The sequence below is a fragment of the Urocitellus parryii genome, chromosome 1 (assembly GCF_045843805.1).
Source record: "Urocitellus parryii isolate mUroPar1 chromosome 1, mUroPar1.hap1, whole genome shotgun sequence".
Taxonomy (NCBI): Eukaryota; Metazoa; Chordata; class Mammalia; order Rodentia; family Sciuridae; genus Urocitellus; species Urocitellus parryii.
In genome coordinates this window covers 107,109,096-107,125,224 of record NC_135531.1, presented here as the reverse complement: position 1 = coordinate 107,125,224, position 16,129 = coordinate 107,109,096, and the positions used below count along the sequence as shown (strand labels likewise).

Sequence of the window (16,129 nt, the reverse complement as noted above, 5' to 3'; positions counted from 1 at the left end):
AATTTAAGAAGACAATAATAATCGTAATAGTTTACTTATTGGGCATTTGCTATATGCACAACACCACCAAAGATTTACACAAAGAAAATACTTAATATTAACATATTTAATCCTCAAAGCAACCTAATGAAGGAAGCTCGGAGAGGTAACGTATCTTGTCCAAGGTAACATAGTTCGTAAAGAAAAATTAATCTTTTAGTTGGCAAAAAATGCTAGTGTTCATAAAAATGTTGAAATATTCTTAAGTTAATATAATAGGATGCTAAAAAAGGGAACTTAAACTAGAAGCCTTTGACACTAAATATCAGGTAACAAGGTGAATTATGACATGGCATCCTGAAGGACATAGATATTGGAAAGCTAGTTACCTGATCTTTAAACTCCTCTCAATATCGAGGACACCAGTAGTTCAAGAGAGTGGTGATTAAGAAAGGATTTGGGGAGTGGGGCATAGGGGGGAAGCTGGGTTATGAGTAGTTTCCCTCCTTGCATGTGGTCAGATAAAAAGAGCCCCACAGGAGCACTTGAAGAGCTTCACAACAGCACCTGCCTAGAAGGCTTCACAGGCAAGCCAGTGACTATTACCACTGCAGGGACCAGGCAGAGGTGGTGCATGACATCGACCTCTATTTGCAGTTCACAGACAGGGGGGTGGGTGTGTCCTATGGATTGGAATTGAAGAACATTAAGAGGAGGTCCAAGCTGAAGGAGACTGAATACAATGCACAAAGTCAAACTAAACTCTGATATTTGTCTTTTTTGGATTATTCTCTGAACCATACTGAATATTTATGATCAACTAGATAAAATTCAGTGATAAGAGAATTCCTAAGGCATAGTGTTTGAATTTTCCAGGCACTTTCAGTCTTTGAACATCCCAGCTGCATAGGAAGTATGTGAAAAATTGCTACATAATCTATAAAAAAAGTTTAAAAAGAGGAGGTCCCATGTGGAGGATGCTGAGACAGCATCTGAGAAGGTCTGATGACAGTGGCCCGCTGCAGGACTGGATACTGGATGGGGACTGGGTACTGGCAGGCAAACGTGCCTCCATTGCACAATAGCAGCTGAATGACTTGAAGTACCCCCAAGAGCTACACAAGGAAGAAGTTGGCTTTAACTATCTGCAAAGACGGAACATCTCAAAGCTGTCGCAGAACAGTGTCAGTAACATAAATGCTTCCTTATTCCGCTGCTAACCTCTCCTGCCCCAATCTGCCTTTCAGAGAGTCATGAACATTCTCATTGAAGATCTGAGCTTGGAACTGGAATTGTTACTTACAGCCCAGTTCAGAGTACTAATTATCTGATCATGGGCATTCTAATATGTAAATTCAGATTATCTTCCTTACCTAAGGTCATCGCAGAATTTTCTTGCTAATAAAAAATATTCAAAAAGTTATGAAATACCCTGACTTTTCCTTCTTACTTGTTGGAACCAATTGCCCCCTGAATAATTTTTAAAATTAAATTTAAAAAATGGGAGACACAAAAATACAGTTGTCTTTTGTTTACACTCGGCTTGTGCGTCATATTTCTTTAATATGCTAGTTAAAATCATGGCTGAATTTTCTAGAGAAAAAAGTACAAACAAAGGAATAAACAAAAAATGTTCTAATATTTAAATTCTAATCCTAAAAATTCATAAGTATTTATTTTCTAACTTAACCAATGGGTCTCGAAAATGATATCAAAGGCAGAAGGCATGTCAAAAAATCACATCTAGCATGTTATAGGAATAGCAGTATATAATTTTACACACATAACAAATGGTGGCTTTATGTTAAAAAGTTTAAGTAACCACAATGACAGAAAACTGGGGAGAGCTTTCCAAGAGTTTCAGATGTGTTTCCTGTATGTGGACAAGAGGATGAATTTTTGTGTTTAAACACTGAATTCCTAATGACTGCTCACATGTTGGTTTCTTGAACAGACAATACTTTCTCCCTCCCTAACTGGCTTTGTATGCACTGTAGATTTCAAGAGAATCATTCAGATGAAGGAAAAAGTAACCAAGTATATTAAAGCAACTGAAAATCTTAAACTCTCTAAGCAGGAAGGGACTATAATCTTCTAGCTTCTGCATTTGAAATATCCCTGAAAATGTTCAACCTTGTGGACTGGATTAGATAGAGTGGGTGAATCTGAGTCAATGGGATAGTTCTATCTGTTGATCCCTCCTTGTCCCCACCATCCTTGGGATCCAAATATCTTGATTTACATCTGTAAGAGTCAAATATTAACAATTGTGCCTAAGAATGCCATTTCTCTCTAAACTACTTTCAAATCAGTAAGTATTTCTAGGTTTTACTATACAACCTGAAAAATAGTGAGCACAATGGCTAATTCATGCTTTAAGCCTCATGAAACACTTCAGAGAGAAAATTTCATGAATGTGTTTTTCCAGCTCACTCTGTTATCATTACAACATATTGTTTGGGTTTTGAAATGCCAATGACACTTTAACAAACATTTCCAATAGGAGTCCTGAATGACTTACATCCCTTAGTCTCTTCTATGTTCTATAATAGTGGCATGGGGGTGAAGAATAACTAAAGACATTTTTAGCTTTTGATATAAATCCAAGTTCTGGGTATTTACATTTCAAATGTTTTTTTTGGGGGGGTAAATGTTATGGTTTGAATCTGGAATTTCCCCTCTAAATCTCAGGGTTCCCAATGCAACAAGGAGCAGAGGTAGGGATTTTAGGCAATAATTCAACCATGAGGGCTGTAACCTCATCTGTGAATTAATCCATCTTATGGTTTAGTAATTTGAATGAACAACAGGGTGGTGACTGTGGGTAGGAAGGGTGTTCTTGGAGGAGGTAGGTCACTGAGGGTGTGGCCCTGGCTCCTTTCTGTTTCTGCCTCTGTCTCTGCTTCCCAGCTGCAATGCACTGAGCAGGTTTCCTCTGCAACTCCTTTCTGCCATGATGTTTTTTCCTTGGAGCCAGCTGACCATGGACTGAATTCTCTGAAAACACGAGTCAGAATAAATCTCATTTCCTCTTCGTCTCAGTTATTCTTGTCAGGTATTTTGGTTACAAAGACAAAAAGCTGACTAACGCAGTAAAGGTAAGAATTTACTTAAATAATCTGTTTTTTTTTGTCTTATTGGCTATTAAATACAAAACTAAAAATCCATTGTATTTAGAATTTGGTTATTTAATATTATCAGAGATTTTGATATAAAAACAGATTTTTTTTTCCTCTTCAGATTTCTGTCTTGCCTCTCATCAGAACCTTTTGAAGGAGGCTCTCTGGGATCTCTGTCCATTTAAAAGAAAACAAATTTATTGATATTAGCCTGTTCTGGTCATTTCACACAAATGGAATCATAGACTATACAGACTTTTGTGACTGACTTTTTCTCACTTAGCATGATGTTTTCAGGGCTTGTCCATATTTCAGTATGTGTTTTTTTTTTTTTTTATGGCTGTACATTATTCCATTGTATAGTGTTGATCTATCTGTGTCCATGTTTTCAAAGATCATTTTGGGCAGCGGGGCCACCATGAAAAATTTAACTTACCAACACACACGCGTCCGTCCACACCCACAGCCAGGCCTGGGGGACAATCACAGCGGAAAGATCCTTCATTATTGATGCAGTGCCCATTCATGCAGATTCCTGGGGTCTGGCATTCATCAACGTCTGCACAGAGGGGGACAGAAGCCCAGCCATTACTGAGTACCAGAGTTTATGTGTTGCCACTGCTCTGTTATATCAACCTTTGAACTTTGAAACTTGTAGAAGAACACACAAATATTACAACAGCTCTTGTACAAAAGTACAACACTTTCAAGCACATATTTAGAAAGAGTGTTAGAGTAAAAGTTGTCTTATTTCACCCATTTAGAAAAGACAAGGGGGCTCAAGAGAAGGAGGAGAAAGAAAAAATCCTGGGGACTAAAATGGAGCAAGTTATATTCCATGCATATATAATTATGTCCAAATGAACTCTCTATTATATATATATATATCTACAATGCACAAATAAAGGATTTAAAAAAGAAAAAAAATCCTTTTTAATTATTTATATGACAACGTTATTTCATGTTAAATAATATTTAATTCAAATTAGGTAAGGAAAATAAAGTCTTTAAAAAACTAAGATAAACTTTAAAAATTTTTTCACACAGAAATCTTTAGAGATGGAAGTTGTTTTGATAGTTATTCAATCATTTCACAATGAAATATTTGAGTTATCTTTTGTAATTTTCAATTCACTTGCATATGTCAAATGGAACCCAATATTAAATGGTTTCCCCAAAAGATGAAACAAAATTTAAACAGAGACACCAAATTATTAACATTTTAGAATTTATGGACTGCAACATTTATAATAAAAAAATAAAAAATAATTTCCAGAAGGTAGAAACTGGTGAGATGTAAGTCTAAGTGAGACCTTTGTGTATTGCATTTAAGTGTCTTCAAAAATGTTGGAATGAAGCTCCTTACTTTCACATAATGTTACATGCTAAAGAACAATACCAAGCTCATATCTGTGGTAAGTCCAAGGCAGCTAACTTTGAGATGACATTCATTCCAAAGCTCCAGTATTGTACTCCCCTTTCCTGAATGAGAATCAGTCCCAGTTTTTCCTATCTACTATCCCTGAAATTTCATTGAAATTATAGGGATTAGTTATGAGTCTTTTTTTGTATTCAGATAAGTTTGTTCCAATGAAGATAGAAAGTGTTCATTGAGCAAATTTTTCTAAAAGGAGGAAACTGAAAGAAAAAGTAGGACTTACAAAATGTATTCTATCTTACTAAAGTTCACTTGTGTGTATAAATATAATATAATCTTATTTATTTCCAAGAGGTGTATCTCTTACTTATAAAGGTTATCACTAGAACTTTGTTTTCAAAAGACTTTGTAAACAAAACAACAAAAAAAGTATTCAAATTATGTTTTCATAAAATCAATGTGAAAACATAATTTGAATACTTTATTTTAAAGACAATGATATGATTGCAAATTATCTGTAAATCAGCTTTATGAAAAAAATATAATGGTATATCAACAATGAATGATAGTGGGAAATATGGTTCTGAGAACACATAAAAATGAAAACCTCGAAAGATTTTTTTCTTCTTTTTTTATCCAGCAAAGGAGATTATTTCTTTTATCCAGCAAAGAAATTATTTCTACATCGTCTCTTCCAAACTTGTTAAAACCAACCAGTCATGCCTGCAATTGTTCCTAGAGCATTCTCATTTTTGTAAAGACATTACTGTTTCTTAGACCACAGTATGTTTTTCTGGGAACCTTTAGGCACCTGCCTTACTGAATTAGCAAAAGATGTGAATAATATAAAATGCACATGAAGAAATTAAAGTAATACTTGCATGGCTCATTCACATAAAAGGATGGTTTCAATCATGATTTCCTTCTTATCTCAAACCCATACATACCAGTACAGTAACGCCCGTTAGGAGCTAAGACAAATCCTGGTTTGCAGATGCACTTGAAGCTGCCATCTTCATTGATGCACATCCCATTCAAACACATGTTGGTAGTTGTACATTCATCGTGATCTGCAGAAGAAGAGAGAGTAACTTCAACCACTGGCCTTAAGGGAACCAATTTCCTCTCCTTCCATAATCTCCAGTCAAATTCCACTGCAAAAACGAGCCATATGCTCATGAATTTCATTTTAAGTAAGAATGTCAACTGAGCAAGTAGTATGGAAAATTTGAAGGGCTTTCATATAAGGAACAAAGGAAAAAATTAAATAAATCTTGTGCTTAGCTGCTGTTAAACCCACACACACCATAACCATGAGTAGTATTTTATTTTGAACCCCCCAAAAGTAACATGATTCTAGTGGGTATTCTTTTATAAGAAAGAATAAAGCAGTGGTAAACTTTAACTGTAAATAAAATGATCTGAGCTTTCATTAGTGAATGAAATATTACTGTGAGAACAGAATATTTCTATGCATTGGAGTCTACTGCCCTGCTGGACATCAGCATGGACACAAATTTATAGAGGTTCGATTATCGTATATGCCAAATGTTTCTACATTCTCCCGTACTGGGGAGGAGAAAATCTCTATCTTGTCAGTGTTGAAATCCCAACATCTAAAATACAGTAGGTGTTAATGATTATTTACATTAAAGAGGAATAGCTGCTACTTATAACTAAATGTGTACCATATCAGAAATTTTCATAAGCAGTAAATTATTCATGATTATAACATCTCTCCAAAATCCTGTCCCTTTGCTTTAATAATGTTAACTGCATTTATATTTTGCCTATCTATGTGAGGAATTCAAGTATTAGACATGGAAGCATTATGTATATATGTTTCTAAGTAAAAAATGTATATCCTTTAAAATCTTTTTTCAAGAGAGCAAATATTTCCATACCAACACAGTTTTTTCCATCTGTAGTTAATTCAAAGCCGGCATTGCAAATGCACTGGAAACTTCCATCTGTGTTCACACATCGACCGTTTTTACAAAGAACGCCATTCTGGATGCACTCATCAATATCTGGCAAGAATAAGAATTGCCAAACATTATTCTCTTACAATTCTTATAGAGGAAAACGGTAACACAGTCAACATATTTTAAATATCTGGTTTATCTGTACATGTACCATCCAGATCATATTGCTTCTTCAGCAACATTTCCATCTCTCACCAGCTTTTTCTTCTTGGATAGGTAGACATAAGCAGTTTTACAGCCAATATAGTGGCTGAAGAGGGAAAGAAAGAGAAAAGGAAATGGGGTGTGCACTGAGCCTGAAAGAGGGTGGGCAGTGCAGCTGGAATTACGGCTGCAGCTGTTTTTGACATAGTGGTTAAAGACCTTAAAAGTCAGAATGAGATGTTGGGTAAGTGAAAAGTAACTGCAGAATTTCTGGATAAGAAGCAATATGATGAAAACTGCTGGAAAAAGTGGATTCAAGCAACTACTCATGGATGAATAGGAAATGAAAAAGAAGACCAGCAGAGTCATCTGGTAAAAGACTTCTGGGATGAATCAGCAGTGAGGTAGAGAGCTTGGACGATAGTTGTGGGTGTAGCAATGAAACTCCGAATACAGACCAGGCATGATTTGGTGTGGGACTGTGTGTGGGGTTCAAAGAAAACAGTAGTTGAAAATGACTATAAATCTTAAGCTCAGTTCATCAGAGATGAGAACGCTGACCTTACTCAGAGAAAGGAAGCTGTGACGCAGGGAAGGAGGATGAAGTGAAGTATTTTTTGCAGCCAGATGCCACACTGCCTGGATGACATAGGCATAGAGTATTTATATTTAAAGGGAGCACCTCTGTGGATATGTAAGAATAAATCTGTAATAATGCAACAGCGCTCATCCTATGTCATATTTTAATAAATACGCTTTTCACCTCAGCAGTCTCGGTCACGATATTTCATGGAACATTTTCATATGTGACAGCAGGCTTCCTTACCAATGCATGCTTGCTTCGTAGGAGTCCTCTGGAATCCAGCGTGACATTTACAGTAATAGGATCCAGGTGTGTTAACACAATCTCCATTAGTGCAGGGATTTGATGTGCATTCATCAACATCTGTGAGCACCAAAAGAAACCATTATAGACTTCACTCCATCTGTAGAAATGTTTGTTTAAAGTACATTTAGCTCTCCCAAATTTGAGAGAAGGCCAGTCAGTGGTAATAGTCTAAATAGCCGAGTATTTATAAATGAATGAAAATTCCTTTCTTCAAATACATACAGAGGCCAGTCTGAAGGTTTACAAAAATATTGCCTATTTGAGAACACCAGGGAATTTGCTTTAATCAAGAAGTAATGATTTTTCAATTGGAATAATGCCCAGTGATTAAAAACATGGGCTCTGAGAAGAGACAAGCATGAGTTCCAATAAATGGTGACGTTTATGTCTACAGCAATCTGGGCAAAGGAATGCCTCTCTAAGGCTTAGCACAGTGTCAGAAGAACAATGAAACAATGAAAGGCTTAAAAATATGTATATTTATATTGCATGATATATGTTGTCATTGCAATGCTCTTGGTTTTAAAGTAAGAGATTGATGGATTATGGAACTTCCTTGTTATTACATTTTGTGGACTCATCTATATATACAATTTAGCAGTCACTGAGGTTTTATTTTATAGTCAAACACATGAGGGAGGGGCAGAAAATGAAAATTAATTAAAACAAAGCCATTTTTTTTCGTGAGTTTTGTTTGTCTTTAGGGTCTTAAAATTGACTTAGGGAATCTTTTTAAAATAAAATGAAGCTTTATGCATGCTTCTGATCTGAAATGTGAGAAAGTCTTTTCATTTAAGGTCTCTTAAGGCTTGATTAAATGCAAACCTATTACCAAATCCAGGGACCACAAAACCCAATGACAGACAAAGCCCAGAGAAAGCACTAGTGCCAATGTAAGTTTAAGTTGTCTTCTCTTAGCAATGCCCACTAAATATTATTTTGAATGCTGGAAAATTAAAATCCTGGCCAGCTAGTGAGAGCAATGATTTGCCATTTTATCTACATGTAGAAGCCATTAACAAATACAATTGAGCTAAACTGAAGAGCACGATAAAGTCAGCTCACAGGTTTACCATTTTAATAAACAGATTACTTCTTTCACAGATGTTCTTAAAAAAGGAACTGTGCTCAATCAAACTCACCAAACTCATTTATATAAACACTCACACTGAGTGCAATTAAGCTCTCTCTGGTAAAGGAGAAGAAAAAAAGAAAACAAAACCTCATGGCAAATAAAATAAAAACAACAAATAATAATAGGATTAAATGCTTTTCCAATTCATCCAAAGACCCTTTCAGCCCATTTAGACTCACTTACATTTAAACTTTCTGTTGATAACATCAATTCTACGGAGCCAAAGGAATGAAGCAAAATGAGAGGAGAGAGAGAGAGTTTAGAGCAAGCACATTAGCAGCACATAATGTATGATTAATGGGACTTTTCAATAGGAAGAGCACCTTCAGTTTGCATGGCTAAAGATCACTTAAGTTTTCTGTGTGTGCTTAATTGAAATGCAATAATTACAAATGTGCTGTAGGTGTTCTTGATGGGCGCCTCAGTGCAGAGCTCTGTTCTAGTGAGGAACAGGAGAGGCCATGTGTCCAACCCCCTCTTTTCAGGGCAACTATCCAGGAAGCCGTGTCATTTTTTCCGGACCTTTTTCTCCCCTTGAGAACCTGTTCCCCAGGCTCCTTGTTGCTATGACAGCTCTGCTCCTTATTTTGCCATTACAGCTACAATTCATTTCTGTCTCTGTAGCCCCTTAGGGACCCCATCAACAGTCCAGTTCACATAGAAGATGGTAAGTGTTCACTTACTTATTTCTTCACTATTAGTGACTTACAATTCCAGATGATATTAAAACCCCATTATTATGGCTTTTTCCCTCTCAGGACTCTGCTTTAGACTAATCATGAATGGCCATGGCTATCTTCTGAAATGGACATTTTATGCCTCCTCTTTTGTCCAATGTCCAGTTCTAGTTCCCCAAGTAATCCTATTTGTTTTGTCTTATTTACAGGAATAGAAGAGCATACCTGCTGTGGTCAGAGCACTTTGACTTCTTTCTATGTTCTCACTGGGGACTAAGTATTTTTAAGCAAATTTCATGGTATAAATGAAGGAATTATGTAAAACATTATTAAATAGTTAAATTGCCAAACAATATTGGGGTAAAGGAATATTTTCTCTTGAAAAACATATACTAACTTAGAAGACTCTTTGTGATTTGCAAGGGTTTCAAGAACACCTGTAGCCTAAGAGAAACAAACATTCTTTCCTACTACTCCAAAATAAAATGATTTGAGTAGAGTTAAAACTATCGGTAAAAACAGATTGACTTATACAGACAGGAAGAAAGGCACAGAATTTCATTTTGGAAGTAGAATCCACAGGAATGGGAAAGAAAAATGTGATAAGTAAATATAACTCTTTTCAGGTCTTAGGAGTAATTCTCATAATAGCAAAATGTATGCAATCCTATCTCCTTTGTGTTTGATTCTTTTACACATTGTCTTTTGAATGATACAGGTGTCCATTGAAGTTTCCAAAGTAGCAGTGGAAGTTTATTAATCTTGAAAACACTGGCACAAATGAGATAGCTGGGGTTCTTATCCTGTGCCACTATTATGTAAACTACCCTCTTGGTTTTTTCTGATACACATTTGTTCCTTATAAACCCAAATGATTAAAAGCTGACGAGAATAGAAGCAAAAATATTAAGAACTCATGTTCTGAAAATGTGCTACTCTACTTTATGAATTATAGTAGTTATAGAGGTCTCACTGATGGAGTTTTAATTCTCCTCCAAGAATACCTGAATGATGGGCGTCTATCTGGAATGGGACCATCTGTAATGATGTTTGGGTCAAGCAGAAATTTGATATTTATATTGACATATTAATTGTGCAGGCACACAATTCCAATGCTACATCAGACAGGGTTGATAAACACCGTGGCAGCAACCATATCCACTGGCTTCTGAGAAAAATCAGGTCCTGGAATCTTAAGGCGTCCACTAAGTGTAATCAATTCCCCTCCCCTCGAGTGGTACTAACTATATATCACCTTTGGGTGAATTAGAAAACAATCATTCAAATAATTGCCTGCAGAGTTTAATTCTCTAGCAGAGCCCTGGGCTGAAACAGCAACCTGACTACAGAAAGGAGCTTCTGATCCTTTAAGGACATCATCTTTTTTATTCCACACGTTCATAAACACATTCTTCAGGACACAAGGGTTTTAGGGGACAGAATAAGGTTTGCCTGGATGGAAACATGAAACATTATCTCTGACTAATTTACAGAAAATATTAAAATTTGGACTCATATTTTCTTGTTAGTGTATCATACAGTGACACATAAATGACTGATATGAATAGGAAAATACAAATAGTCAATCAAATTTCAGCTTGATAGGGCTGGGGTTGTGGTTCAGTGGTAGAGCACTTGCCTAGGACAAGTGAGGCCCTGGGTTTGATCGTTAGCATCACATAAAAACAAAATGAAACAACAATAAATAAATAAAGGCTAAATTCTAAAAAAATTTTCAGATTGATAAATTTTAATTATGTATGTACATGCAAGAGGAGATACTTTATATGTTACATACTTTGTATATTACACACTTATAATATTTTCTGTTAGGAAAAGGATTTTCAAGTCATATAATAAAGAATAAACATACCAATGTTTCATGGTGTTCCAAAAATAACATCACATCTCAGGTGGTCTGTCATTTAAACAAGTATTAGTAGTACCAGCTAAGCTAGGGCTGCTGCATATGGTTTTTCATTGCATAACCCAAGGGTGGGCCATTTATATAGATTATGTGAATGGTACCTTGTAGAGGTTTGTGCAGTGCAAACCTGTGCAACTGTACATAGGGGATCCTGAGCTGAGCCTTGTTTAATCACTCTCATAGTCTTGTACATAGTTTAGAATACTGATTTTCCTCAACCATAATATCTGCTTACATTTTCCTTTCTAATCATAGCACACTCAGATCTTTATAATTTAAGTTGGAAGAGCCATGATATTAACTCTTCTTGTATTGGGCTTCTCATCTTTATTTTTTTAAAAATATTTTTAGTTGCCAGTGGATTTTTTACTTTTTTTTAAAAAAAATTTATATGTGGTGCTGACAATCGAACCCAGGGCCTCACACATGCCAGGCAAGTGCTCTACCACTGAGCCACAACCCCAGTCTCCTCATCTCTATTTTTAACAGAATACCTGAATCCAAATCTGAAATGTAGGATTGTGCTACTTATGAAACACATATATGATCATTTGAAAGTACTATGAATAAATAAAGGAATGACCTCAAAATGGTTCAATTACAATCTTCCTAAAACCACTTTTTAAAGATTATCAGATTTTTAAAATTACCAAATCCTATATAGATTTTTGTCCTTGCTGTACTTGATTTTTTGGCTGCATTTAACACCTGTCACTATTTTTCTCTTGAAAGTGTACTCATAGATAGCTTCAGAGATAGCAAAATATTCTAGAAAGTTTCTATTTCTCCAACAGTATTACCAAGTTTTCTTTATGTCTTAAATGTTGCTATTTCTCAGGATTCCAGTTTCAGTACTACTGAGATGTTTTCCCTTTTCTTGCTGTTCAGCCTGCAGGACAATGACTATCCTGATGGTTCTAATAGTCTGACTCCTAACTCTATAACTCCTGCTATGAAATTGCTCTTAGTATTAAACCTGTATAATCAAACTCCTTAGATGCTTAAAACTCAACATGTCTAAAAGAGACTCTTGGACCATTTTCTCCCAGTCTGCACCTTTTCCCAGATGCCAATGATACCACCATGCACTCGGTTTTGCTCACTGAGTCAGAACTTGCGTGTCACTGTAGTTTCCTACTCTCTAACTCCTCATGATTAATCTCTCATCAGATTCATGATTAACTCCCTAAATATGTAGGATCATTCTATTGTCCTGAAGTCTGTCCCAATCACTGTCATCATAATTTTTTGCCTGAGATTATAACAAAAAATTTCCTAACTGACCTCTTTATTTCCTCCTCTTTCACTATTAAAATCTTTATACTGAAAAAATGGGAAGGACTTTTGCTCTAGCTAAGATAGACTTACCTTTCTTCCTGAAATATACAAATGGACAATGTATATAAAATAAGGGTTTCAAGAACCATAGTATCAGAAAACAAAGAAGAGAAATCCCTGAGAGATAGGAAACACACATGGGGGACACATCGACTATCCATCTATGGCTTAGTACTGTTCAGACATGGCCCAGGCAGAAGGAACCCAGGCAGAGTGTAGTAAGCTCCCAGGGCAGAGGAGACGGAGCTAAGTCAAACACAAGTTGCCTGCTGTTTATAAATTCATATTGGAGAGGGGGAACTGCATAGAAAGAGGACTTGGAGGATGCAGGGAGTTCTCCTCATGCATTCAGCAGAACACAAACGAGCACATGCATAAGCGGAAGCAACTAAAAGCCAAAAGAAGAATTGTGGAAAGGATGAGAAGTGAGATTGCCTGGCCACCACAGAGGGCTACAACTTGTGCTTCTTCCCCATAGGTTAAACCCCCAGGGGTGCTGGGGAGCAAGTACACAAAGGGATCACACTTCCTCCTGGGAACTGGTGGATATGGACTACATGCTGCTCTAGGCTCACCTAAAAATTTTCAAGCAAGACCAGAAAGGATCAAATCATTTCTAAGTAACAACATATCTCAGAATAAAGCTCTAGAATGAGGATAGGAATACAAAGATATTAAGGATTCAGCAAAGTGAAATTCACAATAATGTCCATTCAAAGTTAAAAGGCATGTTAAAAAAAAAAAACAGGAAAAGAGATGTATATAGAGGAGATGAGTCAGATAATTGTAAATCATACCAGAACTGGCACAGATGTTAGGATAAGCAGAGAAAGATAGGAAATGATTATTATAACTGCATTCCATACATTCAAAAGCTGGAGAAAGATTACAAAGAACTGAGACATGAAATATATTAAAAAAAAACTCAACTAGAAATAAAAAAATTAAATGGCATTAATACCAGATAAATCATCAATGAGGACAGATTAAGAGGACTTGAAAACGCTAATTCAACAATTGGAAATGAAACATTTACCAGGATAGACCACATTAAGGGTAATATGATCCCTCTATTCTTCAACACCTGGGTACATGGGCTGGGAAAACTTGAGCAAATATTCAAGGAGGGACATTTAGGGACCCAAATCCACTTGAAGAAACCAAGGCTCTTGGAGAAGTTATAGATGGCATGGGTCTAAAGATGGGAGAATCAGTGACAACTTTGATTGGTGTCTGCAACGTGGGCTACCTGCAGGAATCACAATCAACTTCTTCAAGACTTCAAACTAAGCAAGTTCAAACTGAGAACCTAAGGAGTTGGAGCTATCACTTTTATAGTCTTTAGAACTCCATATGGAATGATCTTTGCCCATTTCTTAACTGGTTCATAACTCAAGAAGGGAAAAAGAGAGTTCTAGATGGATTTTTAAAATTTATTTTTTATTCTTTTTTACTCTTTTGGGTGGAATTATTCTACCAGGATAACAATGTAACCCCTGACTACTGCAGACCCTGCTGCCGGATTAGATGTTTCTCACCACCTCCTTCTTGCTAGGCTGCTGCTGTATGAGTCAGTTTATGAGTGCACTGATGGTGCAAAGGCAATGGGTTGCCCCAGCACAAATTAAGGCAGCAGCACCAAAGCATCCCCATAATCACCACCAAGAACTCAGAGTGAATTAGGAAAAACATATTTTCAGTTAAGAAGATCATGAACGAATCAGGGAAAACTAGTTACATTAAATGTTGGCACAGGAATACATGTTCAAAAATTATCTCTGTGATAAAATCAGTATTACACTTTATACGTGCTGACTTAAACACCATGAGAATCTCAAGGAAGAAAAAATTGAGCATCTGTTTGCATTGTGTGCTAAATTAGAAGGGTTTCCACAGAGTACTATTTTTACTTGAAGAATAACTGACATACAAATTATAGTTATTCAGACTTGTGAATTTGGCATCTTTTTAAAAATCACAAAATGAAGCTGTCACTTTATGGAAAAAGTGTTCTATTTGATGCTAAAGTTAAAATTCAACCTTAAAAGTGAAATAATTAGAGTATTTATTTACTATGTATTCTTGGCAGTTTCTCAACACATAAAAGCATTTCTAATGAGTCTGTGATATTATCTCATGTGTTTTTTCAATATTGAATAGAGAAATATGTATTATACAGTTAATCAGTATATCCAATGACCACTGCACGTTACAAAAATCCATTCAAAGCACAAGACGGACCAATGGACTTAATATAACATTCATTAATATGGTTTCAGATTATAAATTGAAAAATAAGACTTATGAGTACCTCCTTTTAGATTTTTAGTGTATTATCCCAGAATTCTCAGTTATTTGAAAAACCTAGGAGATACTCTTCCTGTTTTCCAAATACATATCTGCAGATGGATTTCAGTGTATTCTTCAACCAAAATCTCAACAGATTAAATACAGATGCAGATATTCAAATTCAGCTGGGTTCTATGAATACAGTTACTGAACAGATTTACAGAAACATAAACAATGACATTCATTTCTATTCTTTTTGTTGTAGAAAATCTAGTTTTTCATAAAAATGTTACTTATTTTAGCATGCAAGGAGTATATCATTGTTACTTTTAAATGAATAAATAAATGTTTAAAATTTTCATCTTTTATTGCTAACAAAGTAATTATCAGTAGATTATAAACAATAATTTTTGAGAGTTTAATGGGCTTAATATTAAAATACCTGAGCATCAGATTTTAGTAGCCCATCATCTTGTTGTGTCTTAAGAATGGATTCTGTTTTCAAAATATATTCATTCTTATGTAGATACCTTTTTGTTTTTAAGCAATTCTCAGAAGGAAGTAAAGGGAGAATCAGAGAGAGAAATCACATTTGAGAGCTGAAGGGGTAGGAAATTCTTAAAGCCACCTAGTACATTAAGGGAGATGGGCACATGGAAGAGCCAGCATGCGGGAGACATAGCTTGGAAATGAGCTTGGCTTCAAAAGGCTTTTTTTTTTAGTCATATTCAGTCCAACTTCTTAGAGCCCAACAGCTACTGAAAACTAAAAAAATTAGAAGAATCATGAACTTACCTATGCAGTCCCCATTTGCATCCTGCTTATAGCCCATGTTGCATTCACACCGGTAGCTAGAAACAGTAGGTATGCAGCGTCCATTTAAACAAAGATTAGCATGGTGCTTACAGATATCTATTGTCTGGTTCAGAATTGCTATGGAAAATTGAAGCACAAGTAATATTTAATCATTATGACATGGAGTACTTAGAGTGGACTTCTAAAATGTTATTAATAGTAAATTAGTCAAATACATATGAAAAGCCCACATTATTCTATGTTTTATTCAATTTTAATGTGGAGAATCTTAAAAAAAATCATACTCTTTTGAGACACATGGCTGCAACTTGGATTTGTTAAGTTACACATCTGGAAACTCTGCCCATAATGATGTCTTTTTAAAATTTCAAGAATGTTCTACCATACATTTGAGTGCTTTCCATTTCTTTCTGGAAGTCTGCTGAATATTTAGATATAGTAAACAGGCAGTAT

At 35.6% G+C, this 16,129-nt stretch overlaps 1 protein-coding gene across 1 annotated transcript in view; it reads right to left on the bottom strand.

The window, feature by feature from the left end:
* Fbn2 (fibrillin 2) overlaps positions 1-16,129 on the bottom strand; it is a 217,949-nt gene that overhangs the window by 87,499 nt on the left and 114,321 nt on the right. The window contains exons 11-15 of the mRNA XM_026415046.2: positions 15,656-15,793; positions 7,432-7,551; positions 6,381-6,506; positions 5,424-5,546; positions 3,535-3,657 (exon numbers count right to left, since the gene is read on the bottom strand). Of these exons, the coding sequence (XP_026270831.1) occupies positions 3,535-3,657; positions 5,424-5,546; positions 6,381-6,506; positions 7,432-7,551; positions 15,656-15,793 (630 nt within the window). The remainder of the gene's footprint in view (positions 1-3,534; positions 3,658-5,423; positions 5,547-6,380; positions 6,507-7,431; positions 7,552-15,655; positions 15,794-16,129) is intronic.